We start from the raw sequence: 23,231 nt of genomic DNA, 5'->3' as shown, positions 1-23,231 counted from the left end.
TTGAACAGATAATGGATCACTATAAAATAGAACTATATAAATTACTCCTGGTGTGGGACATTCACACACATCTAAAGTGCAATGTTAGAACCATTTCCTTCTTTTCACATCCAATATCCAACTAAAAAAATGTGATTTTGGTTTTTGGTGTCGTCCCTCCACGCCCTACTCTTTCCTTGCAGGTGTTGCATATTGCAAACTTGTTATCTTCTGCACACACGCTGAAGAATTTCCAAACAGCTGACATGTTGCAGGTTAATTCACCAGGTTCCTACATGTGCAAGAATAGCGCCGACACGCGCTTCACACTGCGAGCGGGTACGCGTGACACACGGAGGAAAAGTTGAGAGAAAGGAAAAAGAGGCCGTGCTGTCACGTTTGTGTGTGCGTGCGTCCCTGAGAACTGTAACTCGTATAACTTATGTTGTCAGTTAATTGTAGCATTGACCGGCATGAAATCGGCATGTAAAAACGTGAAAACCGTCCAATTCCGGTCACCGGCCGGTCTATCGGTGCATCTCTATAATTTACTAAAATCACAACAGATACTGGGCCAACCATATAACGGCACTTGTTCTGAAAGTATAAAGGCTTCAGTTGTCTTTGCATGATGTCTGGCTAATTGTTTTATGTAGCAAATGTCTAAACATCTATTCATGGCTGTCAGCTTCTGAAGCAAGATAATGTTTTTTTGAGAACACTCAGCTATCTAAAAGAGGACAGGAGCAGTAAGGATGTACTTGATGAGCAAGCAGACCCTGACATAAACAACATTTCTACCCCGGTGCAACTTTCAACACTACTGTGCTGTGATGGTACAATGCAGGGCAGTCTCTATTAGCATTAACGTGTCAGGGACAGAGATGTTATACTCTTAACCTCTAATTGAGAGACTCCCATTGTAGCTTATATCCTTATTAAGAAAACCTCCAAAATTAAGTTTCCTTTTCAGACAGCAGCTTGGTAAAGGCCTTCCCTTGCTTTCTGTGACCATCTGTGACTTTTCGAATTGTCTTTTCTTCTCCAAAGTTGTACATTTTGTCATTTTCTACTTGCATGGAAAAAATAGCATTGCTGCCCATCTCTGGGTCCATAGCACTGTGTTCACATACTGAAATGCGTCAAACCCCCACATCAAACTAACAAATCCCACACAATAAGGCTGGATGCTGTAGGAGTGTTTGTGTTGCCTTGGTACACAGTGGCAGGCATTGTCCTTCACAATTTCTACAGCATAGCTGTAGTTGACTCTGATGAGAGGTTGTAACCTATCCTAGCACTTCGTATGTCAACACTATTGATCTTTTTTCTTTTAAGCATGGATCTTTAATCAAATGCGACCTGGATGAGAAGGACACAGAAGTCCACATTGCTATGAGGGAGCCATGAGAAAAGGGTTTTGAAGTGGACAGTGACATGTGAAAGAGTCCCACCCGCCCCTTTTTTTAAAGGCCTGTCAGCCTGTGTTTGTTTCCACCATGAATTAGCCCACTGAAAAAGCCTCACACCCTCACAGGATACAATACTAGGAAGGAAGGGGGTAGATTAGAGCTGGTGTAACTAATGTTTTCTTCACACTGCACAAATATTTGTTACGATAAAGACATGCTATAAACCAGGCAATACGCCACTTTGGCCTATCCTGTCTCTAACTGATTGAGACAAAGTTATAGGCCTCACAAAAATAAAGCAAAGGTCTGGGGGCCTGTGTTAGGAAAATAGGCATTGTCTGTTTGTTCTTCCTGGTCACTCCTAGAGTAACAATACCAAGCAATTGACTGCACACTGACTATTGACTTCTTTGAGTTGCCAGCGCTTAAAGGCACAGACAACTTTCAGAAAAAATGCAGGCCCAGTGGATGATGTATTGATGAAGTGCTATCGCAAATTCCCAACTGTTACAATTGTTTGTTCATTTTCTACACATGGCCTACCTACGGCTGTTGCTACAAGGTTTCTCCTTGTCCACTTAGAGATTGGGTCTGGAACAGGTGCTGTTGTGGGCATTAGCCCACTGAGACATTATTGAATAATTGTTTTATGAATATATCTAATAGTCATATATCAAGCCATATTCATAGATTGTTTTGTGTGAGGTTGGCAGAGTTTGCCAGTGCAGTTTTCAAATGAATGTCAATGAACATTTTTTAAATGTGGCCTTGAGAATCAGATGGAAGTTTAATAGTCAGCTAATGTTGCCACTGGCTTCTACTAGACTAAGGGACTTTAATGCTTTAAATGAGTATGAATTACTGCACTCATTAAACAGTAATGAAACTGCCCTTCAGCCAGTGTTCACCTCCCACACACACTTGAAAATTACTGAAGCAGGAAAGAGGGTGAGAACTATGGTAGGTCTGGTGCACCCCAGGTTGCTTGCTGACACCTTGGAGAGGAGAATGACAGGAGTAGCCACCCACCTTCCATCAGTTTTTTTTTTAATAAGGGGCACTTACACATTTTGTCCACTTTCACTAAAAACAGCTATTTGAGGTTTTATCTTCATTGCTGACATTTATGTCAAACTTAAACAGTATTAAATTACTCTTTATGGGATAACTATTTGATAGGGTCGATGCGATTACACAATAACACAGTTTCAATACCAAGCATTAAACTGATGTGCTGCTCAGAGAGTTTATAGCTATTGCTAATTTAAACTTTTGTTCCTAGTTTGGCTTTTACATTGTACATTTTGTCATACATTTTCTACTTGCATGGAAAAAATAACATTGCTGGGTCCATAACACTGTGTTCACATACTGAAATACCTCAAACCCTTGCAACAAACAATAACAAATCCCACACAACAAGGCAGGATGCTTTTTCCCACAGAAACGAGCAAAGGCGGCGTATTTCCGCCTCAGTATGCCAAGATTCCGGAAGCAAAAGAGGCGTGCATTGTTAATCAACCACCCAAACCAGACCCGTCCCACAAACCACCAACTGTTTGCATTATAGTAGCACAATTGTCAGTAGAGAGATGGACAGAGAGAAAGAGAGAGGGAAGGTGGACTATTGCATGCAGTGTTTCTGTAAGTTATTAATAACTTATTAAGTCACTTTTTGGGCATCCTGTGGTTGTGCTCGCGCAACTCTACTGTGTGTAGTTCCACCCTGCCGGTGTCCCTTTACACATACTTCAGTACGACTCTGTGACTACCTTCACTGCCGACTTAAAGGCGCAACAACTCTGTTTTCCCCCCCATTCCGTCTTCGTAACTTTCACGCAGACGGCGAGGCGGATTGAAGGCACAACAGTCCCACCTTGAACAGGCTGTGTAAAAGGGGCTTATGAGTTCGAAGCATGCCAAGCCCGACCCAGGTTCACGTTGTGCATGCATTACTCCGTCATCAATAACCCCATGACCTGAATACTGCTCCTGAAGCAGATGACAGGGATCTCATGTAGACACTATAAACTCTGTACAAATCAACCATCCTGTCTTTGTAGTGCATACTATAAATGTGTGACTTGGTGGTCTGAACCACTCTGTCAAACTGTCATGTACTAATATCAGCTTGTAAAAGGATTGACCCAGCCTACTGTAGTTACATTTTTATATCCTCCCATGGCTCACACTGTAGTATATGTCTTTACTTCTCCCCGTTTCACTTATGTATTTTCTCCCAATAACTGCCCCATTTCTTTCTTTGTGTCCTTATTCATTCTCGCCTCACTGTATTTATTTCTGAATGCTGAGATCTCAGTTTCCTCTCGCTTTAGTCCTAAACCACACTCCCTGCTGCACAGATCTCATGTCTGCATTCTTCTCCTGTGAGGTCTTCAGATCAGTCCCATGAGTGCTGTTTGACATGATAATCTATGCATGGAGTTTGTCTACATGAACATGACACATTGTCTATTTTGTTGCTGCATGTGAATGTTGTCTGGCCTTGTATCCCTCCTTTCTCTCTAGCCAGGAGACAGCCTCCTCCTTTGGGGAGGTCAGGGCTGAAGCTAGGTCAGGTCTGGGTAGGTGGAGTTCTTGGCTAATCAAGTGGCCGACGTGGAATGTTTGAGCCGGTTGCCAGGCAAAGAGGAAGGTTTTGATTTAACATTGCGTCTTTAGAGCAGCTTGTCGCAATTACTGATGTCAGCAGGGAAAGAAACAAATATGAAACATTTCTTCAAAGGGCAAGCATATCCTTCCCATGAGTTCATTCTTTCCTCGGGTTTCTCAAGGAAAAAGGGGGCAAAAGTGCAGTCTTTTTCTCTTTTTAAGGCCAGGGTTCATCCTGTTCTCTGGTGCAGGGTGTCACACTTTGAGTTGACTAAATGGGTTGCAAAGTATCAAAACAGTGACACAGCATAAAGATAGATGTTGTCCTATTAAAATTATTAACCTCATTTGTTTACTGGATAGGAAGATGGATAACCAGTAGTGAAGCTAGTGACAGTCCTGAGCTGTGCCTCCACTCTGCAGCAGTACGCCTATATCCCTGATAAAACGGCATGACTGCTTTGTTTAACGCACTGCTTACATTTCATTTGCCTGCAGTACTTTAGATAATATTTCACGGAGCTCTAGTTTGCGAGCTCTGGTTGTGTTCCTCATGGTCTCAGCAAGCAGTGCCAAGTTTCCCCACTCTCCTCCTGGCTGTAGGTATCCCATGCAGAGGCCATCTGTCTCTCCTCCCATAATGGTAAGGGTGGTGTCCTCTTTAAGCACTTCCCCCCCTTTCTCTCCCTCCTTTCCTACTTACTCCCAACTGCTTACTGTAAAACAAACAACATAGCATGGATGGAGTCTAGTTTCTCTGTATGCTTTGACAGGCCTGAAAGCTGACACACTGAGATAGACAAACTATGTACGGTAGCAGTTGGAGTGTCGTGTCAGGTAGCTGCAGTATGTAGAGCACGTTACGGTGAAGCCTGGTCTGAGACACGTGTCTGCATGCATCACCACAATGTCACGCATGCCAAGCATGTTAGTTTACCACTCAGACAACCAGTGCTGCAGGAGGATTTTTTTTAATCAGCATGACATCTATATTATTGTACCAGTTAAAGATATTTATATTTGCAAATGTATCTCACTGTCAAGCTTTTATCATGGCAGTATACTTTTAATATATTTTTCCAAGCAAAACAACCTGAGTAGCACTAGTAGGGTGACAACAAACAGCTGTCGTGTCAGCTCAGATGACTGTGGTGTGCAGAATGCAAAACCCACATGGCTCTGACCCTGATTCTCCCCCACACCAGTGCAGAGGACTCCGGCAGATGCAATGCAAACACAGGGTAGCACAAGCACTGCTAAGCACATTATAGTATATAATGCATTGTGTGGGAAAAAGCTGTATATGGAACCCTAAATTATCTTGGAGAAATGGAATAATAATCCAAAAGTGACTTTCCCACATGTCTTTCCAAGTGAACGACAAATAAGGCAGGCTGAGTTATATTAAGTATTTTAGTTTAACAGGTTAAATACAGTGCAGGACTGTGCTAGATCAGCAGAGAAAAAAACAAACCGGAAAGCCCAAGTATTATAGCACAGCATGAAACTTCACAACACAATGCAGCATGCATTTAGGACTCAGCAGCCATTTAAACAAAATGCCTGACTCTTACACACACATGGGAGGAGACACACATTTGGAAGAGAGAAAGTGTGTGTGTGTGTGTGTGTGTGTGTGTGTGTGTGTGTGTGTGTCCACTGAAATTACAGGGGACGTAATGGAGCATGGGGAGCCTCAGCCTCCTTTGGCTATATTCCTCACAAACCAAGATAGCATTGCTGTGGCTTACCACTCACATTCATGCCAAAGACTCAAAATACCAGCCAGTGGACCCACTTTTATAAGCTTTACTCCATACACATCCGAGACTACGTACAATGTGGAAATTTATGGCTCCCAAATATAGCTTACTCCGACTGCAACCGTGTCAAGAAAACTGAGGCGCACTGTTTGAATATTTTGAATGAAATCAAGTTTTTACATTTTATCTCTAAAACAAACCTTTTCAAAAGGTTTTATGTGGATCTACTCCACAATTCACTTTTGAATTTGTATAGCCTTTTGAAAATGTTTAAGCGTACATGGTTCTCTATCAATGACTCATTTGTGTGATTATGCTCACAGTCTTGGATGGATTTTTTTTTTCCCATTCAGGGCTGTAGCCTTAACCTGTAATTAAGGATTTATTTCAGGTTAGGTTTGCAAGATACTGCATTCATTCCCACTAAGTTGGTTGTTTTTGTTTTCTTTTGCTACAAGCTCATCCATCAACTGTGACATGCAGATGTCTGTACAGCTTGCACATCATGAACACCGAATCACACTCCTCAGTTTCTTTATTTCAATGTTAAAGTTTTTGCTGTGACAAATGTCAGGCATTTGTTGTCACATGTTCATCTTGTCTTGACTTGCTTTATTTTTTTTACAGCATTACATTACAGCATTTAAATTAGGGCTGAACGATTAATTGCATTTGCGATAATATCGCGATATGTTAAAACGCGATTTCCTAATCGCAAAGGCTGCGATTTGATCACATGACTCACGAGAGCAATCAGTCTGTACTCCGTAGAGAAAGCATCAACTAGCATGCTAACGCTACACTGTACCTTGAGCTGATTTCTGTCATTCAAACAACTCTGAGTTGTAGTTTAAAACTTTTACAGCCATTTTAATAAAATGAAGGGTTTTATTCGGGCTTGAGTCTATACGTGCAGTTAATGGATACAGGTACACAGAACTCAAGGCTCGGTTGGCAACGATTAGCTCCGGTTAGCGGTTAGCTCCGTTATAAAGATATGAGTGGAGGATCTGCCACTGAGAGGGGTAACAACCAGACTCTGATAAATGACGTTCGGGGAGCTTTCACAGCAGCGTGGCCGCGGTGTTTCAACAGTTTTATTAGTACAGTTAATCCCACGGCAAGAACACCAGCAGCTAGCTAACGCAACGATAGCCTCTCTGAACAAGTGCACACGGCAGCACGCAACTTCACGAGGGGGAGGGGCTGGAGGCAGCTCCTCTCTGTGCACTGTAAAAAATTACGTGTGTGTGTGTGTGTACTATATTTTTACTTATTTAACTGTCTAGTGTGTAATTGTGTGTTCATACTATACATTATTATATTATTCTTTGTTGAATAATACAGAAGACAAAGAGCTTAAAAAAAATAATCAAATCGAAATCGCAATATTTGGGGAAAAAATTGCAATTAGATTATTTTCAAAAATCGTTCAGCCCTAATTTAAATAGCCATTAATGTCCAAAACCAAGTTTACATGCTGCATTACTTTACTTCAAAATAACTGTAATTTAAAAAAAAAAAAAAAAAATTAAGGGCCTCATTAAAAGAGGGCAAAAAAACCCATAAAGTGGTTTGTTTTGTTTCATCTCCTTCCAGTGATTTTTTTCTTTCCTGCTTAAAAGGTGCTCTGATGATTAGCAAGAGGGACAGTCTGAGTGTCCTGTGGTGAAAGTGTGTTGCTTATTAAGAGGGAAAGCTTAACACTCAGAGTAACCAAGATGAAGTCTGGTCTTTTTTTTACCCCAGGAAAAACATGTCTGAAACAAATGATGGCTGCTAATGTGACTATGGGGAAGACTATGTTGATGATGACGAGTGAAGGAAATGAATGCATGACACAGTGTACTGCATCTTGTAGAAAGCTAATCAAGAATGTAATTTTAATCTGAGCCTCCCTGCTGGCACATCCGAGCTACTTTGAATCCTAATCTTTCTTATAGCTGTCACAGTGGACAAGGAGAAACTCACTGTTTGACAAATTGAATCCAGATTTGGAGTCACAGACAATCTTCTTCCACCGCTACACACCAGAGAACAAAAACTGTGATCTCTGAATCCAATGAAGTCATGAGTTTTAATGAAAGCTGCAACAATGATGTGTTGCTGTTTATCTGAATCTCATCTCTATCCTGTTCTCTCAGCAGGTGTGAGCAGTAACCAGGTGGTTGTGCCTGAGAAAGTGAATGCAGTGCTGGGGAAGAACATCACACTGAGCTGCAGAATAGAGGTGGGCTCCAACCTCACACAGAGCTCCTGGGAACGTCGTCTCCCTTCAGGCACCATTACCTTGGCAGTGTTCAACCCCGAGTTTGGAACCTCCATCTCTCCAGAATACAACAAGCGCATCTCGTTTGTTTCCCCCTCTGTACGAGATGCTTCCATTACCATTGAAGGAGCTGGCTTTGCAGATGTCGGGTCCTACACCTGCAAAGTGGTAACATTTCCTCTGGGCAATACACAAGCTTCAACCTACGTTAATGTATTAGGTAAAGTATAGCTCTATCACTTCCTTTTTGCATTGTATCAAGTGCTTCCTAATGCTGTCCTTTAATCCCACTTTTCAAAGCAGGACACTGTTGGTTGTGATTAAGCAAAGATAAGGTGACTCCAAAGTGTTTGCCCTGAAGGAACAAACTACTCCCTAAAGCTACCTGGCTTTTTAAATTACTACCTGGACACAGGCCACGGAAAGCTGTGTAGAAGCTGCTCTGGTGTGGTCCCTCTCATCTCACTCACCCCACTTTCACTCTCTGTGGAAAATTGCTATGTCAGGTTTAAATTAATTTCCCCATAAGGTCCTCCACAAGGCCACTTACATACAAATCACAAAGCGCACATATTAATACTTGTTTGAAACATACAGACTCTCTCTTCATGTAGCAACCATGTAAACAAAGTTCAAACAGTCCCAACTCGATGCAACTAGTTGCATGCAAACAACAAGTTAATTGCAGGGTGTGATACAGAGCGACTTTCATGACATTCACTTGCATTTAACCATGCTACATGAACACGTTTTATATGTAGCAATGGTCTTAACACTCCAATGTGCAGCTGTTTCCCTCGAGGCAGTGAGAATTGTTGTTAGCTCTGCCCTCTTTATCCTTTGTCACTTATCATGAAATCATACCTCAGGCTGAGTAATTAGCATGTGTGAAGCTCTCACAGGCATTGAAGAAGCAGATGACAAACTTGGCAATCTGCGGTGTAAAAATGTATAATAAAAGATATTATACTTTTGGGTATCCTCACATTTAGTTTCGCTATCATTTTCTTTTTTAACGACTTCTTCTGTAGTTGCTGATATGGCATCTGTATGTTGAGGCTATTATATTCCCTGATAACCCCAACTAAAAATATATGGTCACAAGATCAATGCAAAAAGAAAACAGGTGTATCAACAAACACACACTGTACCAAGATGTATATCTTTTCTTGCTATCTATTTATTTATTGCTACTTATAGTGCATGTGATACATTTTTTATGGTTGTAATGATTCTCATTACCATTTTCTTTGTTTTCTCAAAACGTACATGTATATTCTACACTGTATGGGCACTTCTAGTAACCTCCTCTCTGAGGAGCATGAACGTTGAACTTTCTCTGTGGTCAGCGTATGTTTCAAGTCCTAAATTGGTGGTTGGATTGCACTCAGGCAGTGCTGAGAGTAGAAGATTGCACTGTAGGCAGTAGTTTGTTGTCTCCCTCCAGAGACTGAAGGATGATGACTAATGAGTGGTACATTAAGGGCTGCTGTGACAGCCACAGTGTCTGCTACCTCACAGCGTTCAGCTACACCTTGCTCTCCTCTCTGAGCAGCTTCTTAGGCATGTTTTGTTGTTCTTTTTTTTTGGCTCACACAAACGCATATTCACACCCCTACACAAATACATGCTTCAGCCTACTTTACAATTCAGATGTATTTAGTGTGTGATTATGGTGAAAGTATATGTTCTTGGCAATTAGATACATGTCATGTGGGCATAGGGTATTTTTCTTAAAGAGCACACATCACAATTACAAGACCTAAACTTAAGTTCCCAAGGCAGAGATGAAGACTGGCTTCTTCATGTCTGCCTTGTTTTGGGTTGACTTGTTTCAAACGGGTTTTGAGAAAGGAAAATGTGGCTGCATCTCTAAAATATGGATGGATAACACGTCAGCATATGGACCATATATCCATGTTGAACCAGACTTGTATTTTATTTGCTTCAGTTTAAAACTACTTAACTCAAAGTTCCAAGTTTTGATTCATGTTTATACTTTGAGGTTTAGGAAAAAGCACTTGACTTCATTTTCATTCCTTTCAAATGAACTAAAGTCAAGCGATGAAAAGGCTCAAAGCCATAAATAATAGACCCAGTCACGACACACATCATAATGATTAACAGGTGCAGTGGACATTGACTTCATTTCTGAAGTTACACTCTTGACACAAACCTTGTCTTGTATCTAATCATGAGACAACTGTCACACTTACAATATTTGTTTTGGCTCAAAGCTTTCTCACTTTCCTTTTCATCCTTATGTCTGCAGCTTCTCATAGAAAAGGCCCAAGGATCAGTTCAGGAGGAAGTGTGCTACAGTGTGTGAGCCAAAAGTCCCCACCAGTAAGCAATAGGAAGGAACCAGGGGAGGGAAATATGATGAATAATGAATTACAATGACCATTTGTTTTAAAGTGCTGAGAGATGAATGGGAAATCTAATGAAGAGCAATTCGCTTTCATAAAAACAAAATCTGTTCACACATTCAGTTGGAGAGGCAGATTTGATTGATTTGATCTTCCAACCATGAACTGCATTCTTTTCTGTTTAAAATTGTCAAATTTGTTCATTCATGTGGCCAATAATGCAGCGTCTTTTTTTTGCTGAGTCATAAAATTGAGAAATCAGCCCCACAGAGATGGTTAAAGTTGCTTACTCACCGAAGCCAAAATCTGAAGAGGGTCATCATTTTTCAGTGGTGAGAAATGTTTCATTTCTCCTTTCAGTCTATTCAAATAATGCTGGACTTCCCCTCAGTTTCTGTGAAGTATATGTCATGAAGCTATGTTTGACTTGCATGTTGCTATATGTTGTTCTGTTGCCTATCAACTAATGAGGCCAGCTTTAGCTAATGGCTTACTTGCAGATACTTTCACTGATGTTATTGGCTTGCCATGTGTGGCTTCATTTGCAAAGTTAGTTATGGTTGCTTCACTAGCTTTTCTTTCTTTGAGCACCAACTTCTTGCATCACAGCACCCAAAATCTAAAACAAAAAGGATGGCTCTTTATTTCAGAACTGCAATAGATCATTACACCAAAGTGACCGTTTTAAATAGTAGAAATGGCAATTTATAGTTTTTCCATGCTAAATCTTACTGTAAAAATGTCCAGACGTGATGCATGACCATCCAGTTAAACCCTTTCTTTCTAGGAGTTCCCACTCTGACGTCAGTGTTCAGTGTGCATGCGTGGATCAGTGTGTATGTGGGCGGGAAAGGGCCAATACAGCCAGTTTGCTGAAGGGAAATCGTTAACCTTTCCCCTAAAGCATTTCCACTCATCCAGAGCATTCCCCTCCCTTCCTGACAGCAACTCCAAATTAACACGTCTCTCTGATTTAGTTACTCTGAAGCTTTCGGCCAGCTCGCCTCTTAACATAGAGCAGCTACTGTTTATAGTCAGAGGCCTGTAAGGAGGGGCAAAGAGAAGTGAGCGAAGAATGTGAGGCGGATGCCTAAGAGCAGCGTCCCCCCGCCCCTGCAGTGGGTACAGGAGACGCCAGGTTATTTTTGGAAAAAGGGGTGCCGGGAGATATTTGATTTTGTTGTTGGACCTCCTGCAGTGGGGTGGGAGATGTCTTAAAGGTGATGGCCTTGTCTTGTGGATTAGGCTGGCGTGTGCCGTCACGTGTCTTTTAAAACTGTCACCATCGCAGTAAGTGGAACAGCTGTTCTTTTAAGAGGGACAGAGATGGAGGAGGCGGTGCACTGCAAGACAAAGAAGAAGGACTTAGCATAAGAGGAAAATTCTAGCGATGGTACGTGGAAGGGTAAACTGCATAGCCAGTTTACTTCACTACCCCTCCATTGTGGTCTCTTCTCTTTCAGCAACCATCTTTTGTATTTCGACTGTCCTTTTTTCCTCTTTTTTTACAGATCCCGGTGTGTTTTTTAGGCCAGTGCAGCATAAGATAAGCTATGTTACTGCTTTGCACAACAGGTAGAGGGGTTGTTATTCTGGTCACGTCCCTCTTGCATGGATCTGTTTTGCCTCTTTGTTGAGAAAATCCTCGTTCTGTCTAAACCTGCAGTTATTCTCGGGAAGCCGGTATAACATTTTCCTAGCTCTGAAGCACTGAGAAGTGTACAGTAACTTGGCGCCTCATTTTCCAGTACAACACAGTCAAACACAAACCCAACACCGTGTTGACTGCCAGTAGCCTCTGATTCTGTAACACTAAGGGTTTTTCCCCAAAGGCATATGCATACTTCAGGTTCTGCTAGTAGAACCATACAGTGGGACCAATAGTGTACCCTGACTCAATCCATTACTATATGTTTGACACACAACAATAAAGATAGCTCAGTCTCCACTGAAATGCTTCCATATGATTTAATAGCATGGTTCATCAATTTTGAATGCATATATATGTGAAATGGACAAAGTCAATATGCTCTTTCTGGCAGTTAGGTATACTAATGCCACTTCTGTGCATATACAATATGATGGACATTATTTATTTATACACATACACAAAAAGATCAATATTCATTTTGTAATCTTCTCCATTCTGTCATTTCCTCTCCCCCACCCCCCTTTTCTCTCTCGCCGCTCTGCTCCCTCATCACAGTGGAGCCAAAGGTGTATGTGTCTGCCGGCCCCACAGCTCTGCTGGATGGTGGGAACGAGTCGCTGGTGGCCACCTGCATAGCAGAGCGTGGCCGTCCCGCTGCTGAGGTATTCTGGGAGACGGAGCTTTATGGACGTAGTGAGAAACAAAGTCAGGATGAGCCCAACGGCACCACCAGCGTACATGTGCGCTACATGTGGCCACCGCAGAGCTACGCGCAGGGGAAGACGCTCACCTGTGTGGTGCGCCACCCGGCCCTGCAAACGGAGTTCCGCATACCCTTCATACTAAATGTTCAGTGTAAGTGCTGAGTTATAAAGCTCATGGAAAGTCCAAAAAAAACAATGAATTGATCCTACTACTTCTAAGTATCGCCTGTGTCGCCAAAGCCTGATGCAGTTTGCTCCTCTGTACCATGGACCTCCATTGTTGTCCAAAAACTATTGACTGTCAGGTACAGGGGAAGATTTTTCTTTTCCCAATGTAATACAATTAAAATGATAAAAGGAGCACTGCTGCAAGTTATTGGAAGGCAGAGAATACAGTTGTTGTTTTTTTGGACTGGATGTGCATATGTTTTGCACACTGATCGCCCAAAAAACATCAGTGAGCCACATCATTACACTAGGTGACGATGAACATGGGCACTGTAGTTTACTTTGAGTCAATCCCACATTCAGCGTCCTGCTGCTGTAAATACTCACTAGCGCACTAAATCAGTCCCTAACAAAATTTACTTCTGTTTCTTTTTTAATTTTATTAAATTTTTTATTCAGGCAAGGTTCCCTGAGAGGAAGCCTCTCTTCTGCAACTACAATAACGAACATATAGAATATCAGCCCCCACCTCAAAATGTTCAAAGAGATAGAATTGAAAGCATTTTTTATTTAAAAATGGTTTTGTGGCATCATCCTATCACCATCTTTCACCCACTGCAACATTTTATTTGCTTCCAATCATGTTTCTGATGATCACCCTGGATTGGGTTAAGCACTATGGCTCCTCAGTTAATTGTGTAAGATTATGCAGTTTATTGAAAGTTTAGTTATTATCATCAATAACATGAATTGTTTCTGAAATCACTAAGATGAATAATCATGATCATTATATCTAGCATGGTAAGGATTATTATAGCTGTAGTAGTGCAGCCCTAACAGATACACTATATCTTATCGATATTAACCCATGCTGATAGCTTGATTTATGAATAGCCTGATCACCACCTTTCACTCTTTGCCCATAAAGGGGCCATTTAAGAGTCATCTTAATGTTATAATCATTAATGCATACTTCCTTGGCGAGCAGTACTTAGGGTTAGCCTGTGTTTGGACTGTGTGAGTGCAGGCTAATGAAGGTATTTTATGAAATATTGATCAGGCCTCGGCAGCAACACAAGTAGCAGGGGGCTGCTGGGGCCTGCGGATGGAGACGCAGAAAAAACCCAGATTAATACAGGAAGAAAGAGGCTTCCCAGCTCAATAAATCATGTCGAATGCAGAGGCAAGGGATTTTAAGTGCAAAAGAAGCACAATTTTGACGTCAAGCTGCATGAAAAGGGTCAGTGGACACGATGAGCCGAAGCGTCTTCCTGTGTGCTGTAATGAGTTCCTCATTTGTCCTCCAAAGAAATCAAAATAAAATATATTGGATGCCTAAGTCAGTGTTTGCCATGTTTTATTACAGTGGCATGTGCTGGGCTTCATTTAGGCAACCTCCTGCTTTCCTTTGTTGTTGTTTTTTCTTTGTCAAAGTGAGGCAGTGGAGTTTATTATTAGCTGCAGTACATCTAGTGTCTGATTGAGTCTGTCATTTTCCAACTTTCCACCAACCCAGGGTCATTTGTTTGTTCTCTTGGCTCTCGTTCACCAGCAGATCCTGTACCCCTGCCACAGTCTTGCACAGGCTTTGTTTTTGTCACTGCTCGCTACTGTGCTTATAATGCACGCTTTGTTCCTTCTGCAAAAGCTCATTTGTCATCAGGCTGCTGGGATCACAGTGACTGATTATTGAGTTCTAGTCTTGCACCCTTTTGAAATGAAAATAAAATACATTCTGGTCAGCACGACCAAACTGATTGTTGTAGGAGGTAAAAGAATAGCACCACCTTAATAAAATAAAATAAAATAAATAAAAAAAAAAAAAAATATATATATATATATATAAAATACATATTTTAACTGTTTTATTTTGATTTACAGTTGCTCCAATGGTATCGATAATAGGAGTTGACAAAAATTGGTATGTGGGACAAGAGAATGTGAAGTTCACCTGTGGAGCCAAAGCCAACCCACCTGCCCGTGACTTCACATGGACCAGGTCAGTATTCCCAAAAATTGGCTTCCTGTGGAAAAACTTTGTGATGTGATCCCAGTGACTACAGTTTGGTAGATTTCCATCCTGTAGGTGAGGACAGGTGCAGCAAGTTATGATCCTAAAACATGAATTGCATTTAAGGCATCATTTTGTGGACATTGTGTAAATTGTCTCCCATTAAATCTCCAACCAGTGCTTTGTTATAACCATTCATAAAATAAAAAAAAACAAACATAGATTCATACTCTGGTGTAGTAAGCAGCAACCACACTGGCTGAATGCTGAAAGAAATGCATTAATGCACTTTCTCTCATTGTGGCTTAATGTTGGCTCCTACACGGTATTTTTATTTAACCTTTATTGAAGTTAAGGAGCCCTAAATTCACGTCTCAGTAGCTGATTGTGTTTTCTTCTAAGGGTCGGGTTCTGCAGGGTAAGGCAAACTGCCGCTTGCACTTTAGCTACACACGTGTAAACTTGGACTTTGGGGGTCACTGGGATGATGCTATAACTTATTTTAGGGGCTGCATCCTTCTAAGGTGCTTAGAATATGTCAAAACAGACCCATTCTGCCAAAGTTTCTTGTAAATTTGGCAGCCTTCTCCATCCGTCATACACCCACACGTCATACACTGCCCCTTTTTTAACAACCGGCTCCAATTGGAGTTGGTTGTTAAAAGGGGCAGCCATATGGTCATGTCAACTCATAAAGTTTTTTTACGTTTGTCTTCAGGTTGTCAGCAGCTAATGTTAAAGTATATGACATGATCTGGACTATTGAAAACGCCATTGTAGAATGGAACATTTTGGAAGCCAGGCGTAAACTGTACTTTTTAGTTCATGTGTTCAAAAAAAATCTCCCTCACACAGTTAACTAGGGTTTAATGAAACTTGGCTGAGTTTTTAAGTGATGATGAATTTAAAATTTTTTGATCAACAGTTTTATGACAAAACAGGCAAAAGTAAAATGTTTGTTGAATAACCAATGTTATAGGGAATACTACATGACAGATGAGCTGCTGTTTTGTCCAGCTGAGTAGAGGGTTTAAACAAACAAAGAAGAAGCTTCTGTCTATAAATTACCTCCAGCATGACTTTTGGAGCCTGGACACCAGAGCTGTCGAATGCACTGCTGCACCCATCGGGACTCCCTGCTATAAATAAGATTCCAAATGGTTCATGCATCAGAGCAACACTGGCCTATTGGCAGCTCTTTGTCATCATCTTGCTTTGAAAACAAGAAATATGGTCTCATTTGTACTGAAAGACTAGTAAAGTCTAGACAACCAAGCTCTTCATTTCTTTTTTTTCTTTTCTTTTTTTTTTACTGACGTTTAGACCTTGTGTTCACGTAGAAAGCCTTTCCCTCGACTGGTGCGAGTGCAGTCGGCTCAAATTATCACAGCCATGTGATCATTTAATAGTTGCAACAGGCGTACGAATGGTAGAGTCAACACAACAAGCAGAGCAGTGACATCACCGCAAGTCGTGGATAGGTTTTTCAATTATACTTTGAAACATGCAGTAACAACATCATATATTTCTTTGAGTCTTTGCATGCTGGTCTGTGTATGCTGTACGGTACACTGTGAGATTCACGTAATGTTTTATTTCTGCACAGGTTGGATAGATTGATGCCCGAGGGTGTTGAGAAATCAAACAATAGCTTTGCTTTCACTCGCCCGTTGGAGCGCAATGACTCTGGAGTGTACCGCTGTATAGTGATAAACGACATCGGTCTCCGCAGTCAAGATGTAAACCTCTGGGTACAAGGTACGTTTCCACTTTTCACTCAGTTTCTTAAAGTGCTATTGGATGTTTTTTTTATCGTCTGCTTACTTAAATACATTTCCTTTTAACACCTGAGGTTAAAATAGCAATCTGTGCCTTTTGACATTCATCATGCCTCTCTGATGTAAGATTACCCTCTCAGTACGATCAGCCCGCAGTTCAACACTTCTAGCAGAGCTAAGCCGCCATATAAATGTCCCTACCCAGATCCACTTTCACACATTCCTGGGAACACAGGAGCACGGAGTGCAGATAAAGAGTATGAGTCCCAAACGTTTCCAGTGTTGTGGTTTTGGTAACATTAGATTTTTCCGATAAGGAAGAAGGTGTTTACCCTTGCTGCTTCAGCAAAGTATGCACCCATGTAGCCTTTTTTTTCTTCTTGGTTTTCTTTAAGGTCAGGTTTCACAGCGGGACATAGTGAATTGTGTTCACAGATTTGCAGTACACAGAAGTGTGCGTTTGTATTTCATAACGTTTGTTATTCAACAATAGATTGTACAAGCTGTTCTGTATGAAATGTGATTAAGTTTAATTACAAAATGTCATGGATTCAAACTAATAGCCAGCTAGTTGAATGCTGTTGATTCATTGACATGAATCCTTGTCAGAAAAACTCACAGGATACTAAAGTACTCCCGTCTGCTCCCTGTGTCTGTCCATGCTTTGCTACTTGAGTTCATTATTGCAAAGTCAGGGGCGTGGATCCTGAGAACTCTGCATCTCTTTTTGTTTTCATTTCTCCTCTGCTCCTTTTTAATCCTTTTCCAAACAAAGCAACTGCTGCTTTTGGACGTGTACTCCGCTAACACACACAATCCTTTTAGTTTATCACTGTTCAGAGGAAAGCGCTGGAGAAGGGCCCCCCTCAAAAGGCTGTCAGACTCCATCTGTGTACACGCCTGGTTTGGAGTCCTGCTCCAAACCAAAGCACAGCTGACATCCTGTCCAGGATGGACTTGCACTGAGCAATTATCTTGCTTCTCTTATCAAATATTACGACTCGGGGATGCGGCCTCTCTCTTCCACCACCCGTGGAGATAGCCAGGTTGAGCTCAGCTATATTCCCTCCCCCCTTCGTGGCTGCTCGGTGTAGCTGTTTCACATTCCCTGTTGTCTGTGCAGCCTTGTGGCTTTTGGCTGCTCGTCGGATCATCAGCTACATGGTTGCAGATGCTCATAATAACTACACAAGTTCAAAATGTTGCGCTGCAGGGTGGGATTGATAGTGACTGACGAAGGAGACAATTGCCAGTACATCAGTTCACTGACCTTGAGCCGTCTCCATTATCCTCTCTCATGCTTTTTACTTGAGCCCTGATCCTCAGGCTCACACACGGTGTATCATTGCAGGTAATTACACTCTTACTCAGTTACACAAATTGTGGAAAATTATTACAGTTCACGGAGAATCCGGTTTTGATAACTAGTACCTAAAAACCGTGTGGAGATGCTGACCTCTATTAGTGCGAGTCCTATTGCTTCATAGTCAGGCCTTTGATGTGCCTGTGCAGAGATCGACTAGTGGTATCAGGCTGCTCTTAGCCCCAGAGGCTGCAGGTCAAAATGGAGACACTTATCCTTTCCTCTCTGACTCTGGCTGCTATCACAAACGCCGGCCACCGGAGGACAAATCAGATGCAGGAACCTCACATCGATCACACGGCGTTTCATCTTCTCACATGACTTCCCCACAGCAAGGCTTTAGAAAGAAAGGGGGGAGAGCCAATCACGCTCAGTCAGATGCTCATGAGTGCATGTTCTCTGTCCTCCTATCCCTCTCTGTCTTTCTCTCATGCACACACACACACACACACACACACACACACACACACACACAATGACATTTAACACTTAACCTCTTTCTGCCCCTCTCATTTCCTTCTTTTTTGCTCTACAGCACAGCTTTCAACAGATGCTTTAGTCTCAGGAGAGGCATGCCTCTGTTCCACACTGTACAGTGTTGCTATAAATTAATCTAAAAACCATTCACACTTGCTTTGCCAGTCGTTTCAGAACATAAAGTGCGGTCTTTTTTCCCCCTTCTTCATTTTTATGATTCCTCACTCCATCTGCTGTGTCTCCTCTCTGTTTAAATCTTTTCATCACATGTTCGCTTTGCAGATCCTCCCCCCACCACAGCCGGCCCCAGCACCACTGCATCGCTTCTCCGCGACACCTCTGGATCCGGCACCGCCGCAGACCAGCGGATAGCCCTGTTTACCTCCCCGACCCTGGCATCCCTACCCGACAGCAGCCTGGGCACTATCATCGGCGGGGCCGTAGGCGGCGTTTTATTCCTGATTCTCTTGCTGATCCTCGGCGGGGCTTGCTTCATGCGACAGCGCAGGACCTTCCGAGGAGACTACTACACCAAACAGTACCTGGGACCCTCAGACATGCAGAAGGAGTCCCAGCTGGACGTGCTGCAGCCGCACGAGCTGCAGGAGGTCTACGGGGACAAGACGAGCAAAGGCAGCCAAGAGCTGAAACCCAAACTGGGCGGAGACATCATTTACCCCGACTACATCCCCGACCACAAGGATAGGGACGACTGGGCCGACAGGGGCGAGGTCCACCAGGGCCTCAAGGAGGGAAACTACTACCCAGATCACTACAACACCCAGAACATGCACCCCTGCGGGCCTCCTGTGCACAGCACCATAGTGGCCAACGGCTCCCCCTACCTCCCGGAGGACTGCTATGAAAATGGTACAGACAGCGACTACGTGTCCCACATGGACGGATCTGTGATCTCACGCAGGGAGTGGTATGTTTGAGGGGAAGAGCGAAGGAAAAAAAAAAACAGACGAAATTCAAACGGCTGACTGAGAACGATTTAACAAGTGACAGATATAAATATTGTTAAAGGTGTTATTTCAGTTAAAGGATGAATACAATTTCTCAGCTCAGTTACACAACGAGCTCTTTGAACAATACTGCTCTGCCTTGATTGTAACCACTTAACCTTAAGGACGTGTATGTGGATTGTATTACACTTTTGTAGCTTTTCAAGGAGCTACAAATACGTTGGAACGCCTCAGTGATATATCTGTGGCTGGTATTATCAGGCTTAAAAGGCTTTGGCATACAGTGAAGTTTGGATGGATGTGAATGAGGTTTTGTATTCTGCTTGTTTGTGTCTTTAACACAGGTCAGGTGTTCAGGCCCTTGTTAGTGAAGTATTTATATCCCTGACCGACTGAGCTCTACTCTCATAAAACCTTCCAACTTCTGTGGCATTTTTCAAAATGGTCTCTTGATTGCTTACGGCGTTTTCATACTGTTGAAATGTTTATCATGGCTGCAACTAGTATTTAAAGCAAATTATATTGCATGTGTTGTTTAAAAACAAGATGTATTATCAAGTAAAAGGGAAGGTTTGTCAGTCACGTGAATAAAAGGGAGAATTACACTGACAAACAAACTGACTGATGCTAGTACATTACAAAGAAAAACCTCTTGTAAACCTCTGCTTAGTTCTCCAGTGGCTTTCTCAAACTCGGCTTATCTTCAGTCTGCCTGTCAGCTGACAGAGAGAGGCCACTCCCTGTGGAAGTACTTTTACTTTTAGCTTCAGTTCAGCTTATTTATTTTACAGATATCTCTCCCGTGGTTACCGTAGTGACAGCACGTGTGGTTTAATACCGCAGCAAACACTCATTGAGCAGCTACTTTTACAAGAGGAGCAACTGGTGAATCTTGTTAAAAAAATTTAAAATAGTCCGCCGACAAAACAAATGCAGAAAATTACAGTTGTCATTACAGTTGTCATGCTTTGTAGGTGCATTTGTGATGAACGATTGCGTTCAGTGCTAACTGCAGTGACAAATACTTTCCATTTCCTGTGGTTGCTTGACAATAAAAGCCACCCTGAACTGGATCACATGCATGCATGCATTGTTTTCTCTGAATCCCTCAAGTTTAGGAAGGCAATCTAGTGTGGGAATGGCAGACTCTGCCACTACTAATAAAAACTATAGAGAGATAAATACTCCAGAAAAAAATGCCTACCATAAACAGTATCAACAATGTTTTTTTTTTTTTATGAAAATCTGAAGGTTTATAACTTTACCAAATACACTATTATCATTATTGAAATGTGTTAATCCAGTCACTTCCTTGCAGTAAAAAAGCACAACTCTGTTATTACAGTAAACATCAAAGGAAGCCTACCAGGCTTTGGCCCTCTCCACTTAGCCATGATAACAGGCTGCATCGCTGTCTTTCCCATTTTCCCTCCTCTGTATCCTCTGATTTCTGTCTGCACACAAACACCAATTGGTCATTATAGTTTTTATTTTAAACATGGGATCAAAGCAATGAGTTATAAATACCAGATGTGACTATCACAGCTGTCATCATCGGATATTATGTGGCTCCATACACCACCAACAGTTTCGCTGCTCCCGCTCGACACTCCGCGCTGTGATTCATGATGGTAAATTAGCAACAAACAAAAAAAGGCCTGTGCACAGAAAAAGGGGGCACTGATAAACTGATCCCTTAGCTTTAATTTGTATGTTTGAAGTATGATTGTGCGAATACCTCGCAGCCCAGTTGGAAACATTGTGTGCGGCTGACATCACTACTGATCACAGAACAGGCTGTAATGTTGGGGTTTGGCTCCTCAGCCGCTCCTCTGAGGATATACAGCGATCATGGAAACTAGAAATTTAATCCATGAGTGAAAAAATCTGTTTAAGAACCATGTAGGTTAGAGCTGTCTGTGTAATGGCTCCCAAAGGGATTTTTTTTTCCGCTACAAACAACAAACCTAGTGACGTTCAGTTAAAACAAAAGAGTTGACATCATGAATGATCTCATCTTTCACTGCTTGATTTGACCTTACTCTTTTCCACTTAGAGATTCTGGGTTTTTTTTCCTCAGGAATGATACATGGATCAAAGTGGCCTCACATGAAAGGGAAAGCGTAACCCTTTTTGGAAAGATCCCTGTTTAGTCAATCAGGGTGTTTGTTGCTAGAAGAAGGAACCATATTTGTGTATTACAGTCAGGACAGGGGGGGGGGGTATTTTGTGAGGTCTTCTTTCTTATTGGGGTTTTATAGATTGTGGGTGCACATTTTCTCTTTATTTTTTTTTAACCCTTCTCCACCCTGGTGTTCCCATGCCAGGGCTTTGGTCGAAAGGTTTAGATGTCTGAGAATAAACTACTTTAATCTCTCTCCCACTCTCATCGTGGTGCACACGCACCCAGCCGCCACACATCTGCCACTGCAGCCCACATTCAGAGAGCAGTCCTCGCCTTAAACCTTCAGCTTTTTAATTAACTTCTTTTTTTCTTTTTCTTTTTTCACTTGGCAACTAAAGTGCTCAAACTCTGTGATATATACACATTTTTCATACTATGGCTGATTCATGGCTGCCGACTTGTTTCTTATTTGCTAAAGTCGCTCCATGCAAGCTGCTGTCTCTGCTCTGAAAACCATCTTTTTCTTTCAGTCTCCAACAACTGTTTGACAAAAGCAAAATGAGCTGAAGTGATGAATGTTTTGTAAAGTCCTTTATCCTTTTGGATCACTCACCAACTGGTTGCATGTATATTAAGTTATTTGGTACCTACTACGTTCATTATTTCTCATCACTAATGTTTATATACATGTACATAAGGCTAATAGGTTAGTGTAGGATTAGCTGTTTGATTTATATGCTCATGTAGTTTTTTCTGGACTCCCCTACTGAATAGTTGGTGCCTTAGACGGGCTGAGCAATGCACAGAAACTTTGAAAAATGACAAGCATTAATATAAAGGATATTGATATCAATAAAGAGGAGGACTGACTGGTCCGTTAATACATCTTCCATCTTGATATTTAAAATGATCTGTTATCAAGACATCAGAATAGACGAGGTTAATTGTCATGCCTTATACACTTTGAAAGGACACATGTAACAAGTTCGTTACTGAGACAATTGTATTAAGTAAAGTTTCACTGGGAATTTAGGCAAGCCAGATTCATAGAAAATATTGTCCTGTAAATATGCTGGCTGTTTTTTTATTATTGAAAAAAAAATCTTATTTTTTGTATGAGGTCTGTAATTTTCACAGAGTATTAGTTTGTCTGATGTGTGTTGGAGGAGCTCCTGTCTCATGATGACGTACTGCATTTTCTGTTTCTGACCAATTATTTTGTATGTTGTTGTTTGAATGATTTATGTCTCACAGGAATCAGATGAAAGTGCGGTAGATTGTATTCTGTTCCTTTGTTTGCATTAAAAGACCTTCATTATTGCACTCAAACGTGTCCTGGGATTCTGCTTTCAGAGAGGACATTTTTATTTTCCTTTATGAAGTTCTTTAATTTACATCAGTTTTTTTCTTTAGATGAATACTGTGTTAATATAATATTTTAGATTGGCTATATCTATTGAAAGCTTTACAGATAGGTACAGGGGAGGACTAAATTACAAAAAGCAATTTACAGTATATGTATATGTATTGATAGTATGTATATAACTAGCACTAATACTTGCAAAACATCAATGTTACAAT

General features: G+C 41.6%; 1 protein-coding gene across 2 annotated transcripts in view; it reads left to right on the top strand.

Moving 5' to 3' along the window:
• Positions 1-22,979, top strand: part of nectin3a (nectin cell adhesion molecule 3a) — a 36,307-nt gene extending 13,328 nt beyond the window's left edge. The window contains exons 2-6 of one of the 2 annotated variants that reach the window (XM_031297600.2): positions 7,915-8,256; positions 12,612-12,911; positions 14,810-14,927; positions 16,546-16,697; positions 18,840-22,979. In XM_031297600.2, the coding sequence (XP_031153460.1) occupies positions 7,915-8,256; positions 12,612-12,911; positions 14,810-14,927; positions 16,546-16,697; positions 18,840-19,495 (1,568 nt within the window). In that variant the 3' untranslated portion in view covers positions 19,496-22,979. Of the gene's footprint in view, positions 1-7,911; positions 8,257-12,611; positions 12,912-14,809; positions 14,928-16,545; positions 16,698-18,839 lie in introns of both variants that reach the window. The other variant, XM_031297599.2, reaches the window with a different exon arrangement.
• The last annotated feature ends 252 nt before the right edge of the window (positions 22,980-23,231 follow it).

This window comes from Sander lucioperca, chromosome 5, assembly GCF_008315115.2.
Source record: "Sander lucioperca isolate FBNREF2018 chromosome 5, SLUC_FBN_1.2, whole genome shotgun sequence".
In the NCBI taxonomy this organism is placed as follows: Eukaryota; Metazoa; Chordata; class Actinopteri; order Perciformes; family Percidae; genus Sander; species Sander lucioperca.
This window is presented reverse-complemented; position numbering and strand designations above follow the sequence as displayed.